At 48.4% G+C, this 6,985-nt stretch overlaps 1 protein-coding gene across 3 annotated transcripts; it reads right to left on the bottom strand.

The window, feature by feature from the left end:
* Positions 1-1,664: 1,664 nt before the first annotated feature.
* On the bottom strand, positions 1,665-4,748 carry LOC112280243 (transcription factor TCP22). Of its 3 annotated transcripts, XM_024515518.3 has the most exons (3): positions 4,558-4,748; positions 2,933-4,303; positions 1,665-2,731 (listed from the first exon to the last, which is right to left on the bottom strand). In XM_024515518.3, exons 2-3 carry the CDS (start codon positions 4,188-4,190, stop codon positions 2,685-2,687), a joined length of 1,305 nt encoding a protein of 434 aa, XP_024371286.1. In that variant the 5' UTR covers positions 4,191-4,303; positions 4,558-4,748; the 3' UTR covers positions 1,665-2,684. The 3 variants fall into 3 exon arrangements, with proteins under 3 accessions (XP_024371286.1, XP_024371285.1, XP_024371284.1); XM_024515517.3 differs by having other exon boundaries at positions 1,665-4,294; XM_024515516.3 differs by having other exon boundaries at positions 1,665-4,303; positions 4,558-4,747.
* Between the last annotated feature and the right edge of the window lie 2,237 nt (positions 4,749-6,985).

Below are 6,985 nucleotides of genomic sequence, written 5' to 3'. Positions count from 1 at the left end.
ACATCAGCGAAGGTGGTGCACCGTGACTACATCAGTGATGCGATGTGCTACTAGTTAGTGCCAATTGAGTGTCTAAATATCTCAATGTCAAGTATGAGCTGCTAGAAACCCGTTGCGTGCCCTGCAGGCTCCTTACAAATCTTCCTCCCATGGATTGAAGTGATATTCTGATTTACTGATAAAACTGTCGTTGGAGGAGGCGGCTTGTGATTGACGCCTCCCTTTTCTGCAAGTTGGTTGAAATAATTCCAATTAAAAGCGAACTTCTCTCGGACGCACCAGATATAAAAGCAAGATTGACAGTTGCGATGGATAAGATTATCAGACTAGTCCTAGGTTCATAAATTTATCACACCAATCTTGATGATGTTTGCAGCTCGTTGGAGCAAGCACACTGCCGCTGAAAAGAATCTCTGATCACCACCAGAAAAATTAGCACACTTCGACACAACACAATTACTACCCCCTATCTTCCTGTCATTAGTCTCCAGTTCTCCTCATTTTCCAAGACCTTCAAGCACCTCAAGAGCACTGTCACCCAACTGTACGGTGTGTACGAATCAACGTGCCTCCAGTGCTCCGCCTCATCAGGTCAAACTCTTCCAGCCTATGTTTGGATCACATTATGTCCGACGAATGCGTGTCCAGACCTGAACCAAAATGAGATTGTGCTCCGCGAAGTCTGCGGTATGCACATATGTTATTCTGACCTAGAACTATTTAAGCACCTGAAGAATCTCAGAACTAGTCACTTCTAATTCTCATCGCCGTCCTTCCCACTTACCTAGCCTCTGGGCAAACTTTTACTTGGGTCTGCTGTAATCCCACAAAGCCAATTATGTTTGACTGAAATCAAAAACCAGCGCCAGGATGGCCTGTTGTTGCTGCACACCAGGAAATCATGCGGGGTCCCAAAGTTTACACAAAAACCATCAGTAAGTGGCGTAAAAAGCCAACACAGTATGGATAGCGATAATTATGCCCTGTCGTGGATGCAAACCACTTCGCCAAAAGCTTTTTGTGATGCTCCCCACAACACGCCAGCTCATCGCTCTGCCCCAGTGCACACTCGATCGAATTCAACCACATTCCGTAGAAACTTCATGAGCCAACTCAGCAACCCACGCCCCAGGTGAGTGGCTACACAGTAAATAGAAAAGGATTCCGCACAACTATCACTCGAATGACGGACCAACTTACCCTTGTAAGTGCTAAAGATGCTACAGATTCCCCTCACGTCTCTACATCTATATCCTTAAGAACCACCTTCCCTGAGCGTAAATGATGTTCCTACCAGGACTTTCAACAAAACTTCAGAGTCGTTACACTGGTCTGTTCACACAATACCAGCAGTGAATTCTTTCATTCACAAAATAATGTCAGACCAAGAGCACCAGGGGAAGGAGTTTGTGCCGAAGCTCACCGAACTGTGAACTTGCACCACGAACACACAGTAGATGACAATTAAGGAAAGTTGAAAAAATCGAGAAACCACCCAACAAAAATCTCCCAAGGAGACACTCAATGCATTAGTTGCACTAAGTTTCTGAGGTCCAGGCTCCTACGAGATCCAGTACAAGCCGAGCTGGAGTATAGTGTTACCAACCAGCGTGAGTAAGTAACGCTTCACAGCTAAAGAAAGGTGGAAAAGGAAGACTGGGAGATACAACGTGAGCACGTCAAGCATAAACCCTTTCATTTATAATTTTTGCCCAGCAACTGCCGGAACACATTCAAGGTCTTTCACAGCCTACGAGTGTACACCAGACATCTACAAAATTATACTGATGAGGTCCTGAGCAAGAGGACCCGAACCATAACAGGACATAATAACAGGAAAAGGGGCCTTCAAGCAAAGCAAATTGAAAACCCAAGCGAACGTCCCTGAACGGTGCGCACGGTTTTATAAGAAAAGACTACACAATACACAGCGGGCCAAGCAGGAGAAAAGGCTCACACACTGGACGGGACAAGTGCACAAATCCCTGACCCCGAGGGGAGAGAATATTATTAAGCCCCGACAGCGTCAACGGCTGCCGTGACGTAGATAAAGAATGGCCCCTACTTGACACTAAGAGAACAACCTGTTTCAACTGTAGTGGTTTGGCTACCTTTTGGAACCTTTGGATTCGATGAATTATGGTTAATAAAAACACGGGGTCCTGGGGTGTGAGGAGGGGCGGACGCGGAACCCTGGCCAAGTCGGAGCAGGCTAGAGCGAGATCATCCATGCCGTACCAACAGCACGAGTTGACATAGCACCTCATCAACCTTATTATTTTTCATTCCCTTAGATTGCACAACACAAGCAGGACTTCAACACGCGGTACTTCGAGTGTCGCTCCATTGCCAGATGTAACATTATACAGCATCACCGTGCTTACCCCACACCAGCTCTCTTTCATCAATTTTCTTGTTCGTTCGATGAGAAGTAACCCATGTCTGGCACTAACGGTCTATTTGGTACAAATTCTCAATCTAAGGGACGAGAGAAAGTCGTCAACATCACTCCTGATGGCTGCCTGAGGCTGGCTGCCAACGTGGTCCTCATAATCAATCATGGTCAATAAATCGCAAGAGAGAATGCTTGCGCGCAGCAAAACTTGCAGCCTGAATGCCAAACTCGGCAGCGTCTTCACACACGAGTCAAGTAATACAACGTCATTATCGTATGAAAGGGTCAGCTATTGCGAGCTGGTGGGATCGTCGCCGCTGTCGCCCTGTTGGTGCCCTGAGCCACCCATAGACTGATGATCAGGGGTCAAGTTGCGGCTATAAGCATTCATTGCGGCCAGCAGCCCTAAGTGCCCCTCACCACCACCACCAAGGCCTAACCCAGTGCCCGGCATCTGCTGACCCCCTTGCTGCAACAACATAGACCCAAGCGGCACATGATGACCCATATGACTGCCCTGAAGCTCTAGTCCCATACCTCCCTGAAGATTGATCCGCGGCATCACTGACGCCATCAATGGCACCATCGCCTGTCCACTGCTGCCGGAAGTGGGTGTATTACCTTGGCCACTCCCGCCATTGCCTCCCGGACCCAACTGAATCGACGTCCCCGCCGCTGCCGTCATTCGGTACTGTCCCGAGGCCGTCGGAAACGTCCAGATTTGCTGCTCCGATTGCCCTGACATCACTCCTGCCGACGCCCCCCCCTGCGATGTGCTCACAGGCAACATCCAAATGGTCCCCGGCATGGCACCGCTGCTGGAAACGCCTGCCCCTACCGGAGCCACAGCCCACATTGCTGCTGGCATAATGCTCGACGACCCTCCTCCTTGGTGCTGCCCTTGTCCTCCCTGCTGTTGCATGGATGGTCGAGCAGTTGTTCGCACGGGCCTGGCCGGCTGATCCGGATCCTCTTTCATCCGGCTCTGCAAGGGTCTTGGTCTCTTCCGCATCCTGCTGTCGGGAGATTCCATCCCTTCCCCAGCCTCCGACGGGCCCCCCACCAGGTCCTGGTGCTGGAACCCTGCCATAACTTCATGGCTCATACCTGGATCCCCATGCCCAAGACTCATCCGCCGACTGGCTTCGAAGGCCCGCGTTGCTTCCAACACGCGCTCATCTGTACTAGCTCCCCATTCGTTCCTACCACGCTGTGCCTGTTCATGCTGCATTCGACTCTGCATCTCTTCCGCCGTTGTCCCACCACCCGGCCCAGCCAAGCCTAGACTACCATGCATTCCAGCTCTTCCGGCCGCTGCCACTGCCATACTCGCAGAGCTCCGTATCGATCCCTGAATCGAGGATATAGTGGCTGGAATGGTTCCAGTTCCTGTCGCAGCAATAATCGACTGCTCGGATTTCTGCAACAACCACTCGATCGTCTCACCATCGGATTTGTGACCAAGCTCACGAGTCAGCTGGAAAATTCGCGCTGCGCACGTCGCGGGCATGCGAATGCGACGCCCGCGCCCGTCCACTTTGGTGTGTCTGTCTTTCGTCGATGTTCGTTTCGGTGGTGGCTTTTTAGCCGCCACAGCTGGCGCCTGCTGCTGCTGCTGCTGCTGCTGCTGCTCTCCTAAGCCCCCCGCCATCGACATACTACCCATCCCACTTACGGCCCCACTAGATTGTCCCTCGCCACCACCATATTCCTGCCCCATCCCTGCCATAGCTAGTGCCGTCGAATCCACCTGCCCTACTACACCTCCTACTCCCTGTCCTCCCATCGCCGTCATCGCTGCAGCCAGTAGCTCGGCATTCAATTCTCTTTCTTTGACGATATTATTGCTGGCTATTCGAGAGGCGGCTCGTACCCAACTACCCTGTGTTGCTGATAATTCTGCATCATCTGCGGCGTCAATAACAACTCTGAGCTCCCCCAAACGCGATGAGAATCCCTCTAAAAATCCACCGATACGGCGTGTCCATCCAGAGACTCACTTGCGAATATCAAACTCCCTAACCCCATCAAACCTTTTTAACGATCTAGCACCAATAAAAATAAAAACACAAACAAACAAAAACAAATACAAATAAAAATAAAAACCCTTCCGACAGCATCTCTTATCAACAGGTTTGTTTGAAAGTAATATTCTAGCGTACCTTGGCATGACCTCCACTCCACCCCCCGAGAACCGTCACTACCACGACCTCCGTCACAAGGCCCATGATCTCCTCCTCCTCCTCCTCATCCCGCCACCATCACAGTCCCCACTGATGCCCAGCTCCTCTGACCCAATTCCTTGCTGGTTGTCTTTCTCTCCTTCTCCTCTCTCTTCCTTCCCTTCTGTATGATTTTCAAATTTTGTTTTCCCCCTCCTTCTTTCTCCTCCCCTTTATTTTTATTTTTTTTCCTCCGCACCCCTACCTTCAACCTTCAGCCCTGCCGCCGATCATCCTCATACTTTACCTTGACGCCTGTCTCAAAACCTACCGAACCTCTCCCAGCCATGTGCACAAGAATCTAGCTACCACGGTTGATCGCTTAAATTCCAGAGGCGTTCACCTCGTGTGCACCTCTCACCAGAAGCAGTAAACTAAGGAACTCTAGAAGCGAAGCGTGAACAAGAAGAGGCTGACAGTTGGGTAGACAGATGAGGAACCTGGGGTGGATAGATTCGGATGGCAGCGGGAGCAAGCGAGGTGCAGGGAGCGGGGGGTTAGGGGCGGGGCGACAGGAGAAAGCGGGGAAATGAAATGCTAGCGGGAAGGAAGACAAGAGGAGGGTTGGGGAGAGCGGGTGGGGGCCTTGGCCTTGCGATTCTGGAACCTGGTCGGACGAAGACGAAGAGGTGGAGCGGACGAAGCGGGCGCAAAGCAACGCAAGCGAGCGAGCGAGCGAGAGATGGATCTCGATGGAGAGCTGAGATGGGATGGACGGGAGGGGAAGGGGTGGGGCCCGGGTGGGGCCCGGTGGGCCCGAGGTGGGCCGGGCTGCTGCTGCTTATGGCCTCCTCCCTCCCTCCCTCCCTGCCACCGCCTGCCTACCTGCTTGCTGTCGCGCGGGCGGGCGGGCAGGTGATACATTATTTGATGGGCAGCGAGCGTAAGAGGAGGAAAACCCAATCGGCCAATATATACCCACCCGTGTGTTGTCCTCCTCCTGGGTGGCGAGAGAGGGAGAAAGAGGGATAGAGATAGAGGAAGTGAGTGAGCGAGCGAGAGGGACTACGCCGTGGTGTGAGTTATCGCTGGTACTGTGGCCTGTCCCTGGGCTTCCTCATCCCCTTTCCTTCTCCTCATGATTCCCTCATCCTCGGGCCTCATCATCCCATCCCTCCTCACTTCCAGAACACTACTGCTGCAACAACAACGACAACCACAGCACTGTTCCCAGTGAGCCAATATCCTTTGACATGTGTGCTTGAAAGAAAATTTTATCAAAATCGTCTCTCTCTCTCTCTCTCTCTCTCTCTCATATATATAAACAAGAATATTAATTCAAGAAAGCAAAAAACTTGACCATATTACAACCACTTGTTGATAGCTGTAGCCAAGTACTTCAACATTACTATTATTATAATAAGTGGAATATTAACATTGAACGTTACAATCTGCTACATATGATGTTATTTATTCATTTGTTTGCATCTTTGTCTATTTGCCTTACTTTACTTTATTTTTTGAAATATTAAATGCTTTGACATATTGTTTCATTTGACCCAACAATCCTATCCTATAATTTGATTAACTTTGGCCTGTTTCAATTCATACCAAAACTTTATCAAGGTGTTTTTATGTGCAGTGGTTGGAATACTTTTTTCAGTTTGATTATTGCCACTTTTAGAATAATAAAAAGTCTTGGAAGAACGGGTATAATACAATCCTTTAGTCATAATCTCATAAATATTCTCTCTTTTTTTCTTAGTCAATCATTTTAGTCTTTGATTACAGGGAGAAAGCAGTGAAAAGTTAAATAAAGCTGAAATTATGCCAATGAATATAATTTTCATAATAATGTACAATACACTGTGAGAGGAGTAGAAATCAAATCAGGAATAAAAGGTTTTAACATTTTCTTTTTAAATGCAAAAACTTTTGAAACATCTACATGATGGTCATTGTGATTATTGTTATTATTCAAACTAAAAATAGGTGAAAATGAAATGAGGTTGATACATTCAAAATCACTAGAATTTTGGTGACGTTCATTGTAAGGAAAAATAAATAAATACTAAGTGTCCTGCAAAACTACAGATCCAGACATCCTTGTGACACTGCATGGACTTGTGTCCAACAAGAGAAAGTCCAGAAAAGAAGTTTTTAATTAGACTGCTGGGTTGGGCAGCAGCTCAGTGAGTTCTAAGAAACTGGACATCAACTTATCATATAACTTTCACACTGAACTGCACTCTTGATTGGAGACTCTGACAGACTAGACCAACCTAATTGCCAGGTCGTAGAATATAATTTCAACAGGTACAAGAGTAGAAGAAAAGTTTTTATTGATTTATCATTTTAAAATTCAACCAGAGCAAAAACAGAAACCAGAAGAAGCATCATGTACAGGCTCCTGCATTATGAACAAACA

The sequence above is a fragment of the Physcomitrium patens genome, chromosome 3 (genome assembly GCF_059467195.1).
Source record: "Physcomitrium patens ecotype Gransden chromosome 3, ASM5946719v1, whole genome shotgun sequence".
In the NCBI taxonomy this organism is placed as follows: Eukaryota; Viridiplantae; Streptophyta; class Bryopsida; order Funariales; family Funariaceae; genus Physcomitrium; species Physcomitrium patens.
This window is presented reverse-complemented; position numbering and strand designations above follow the sequence as displayed.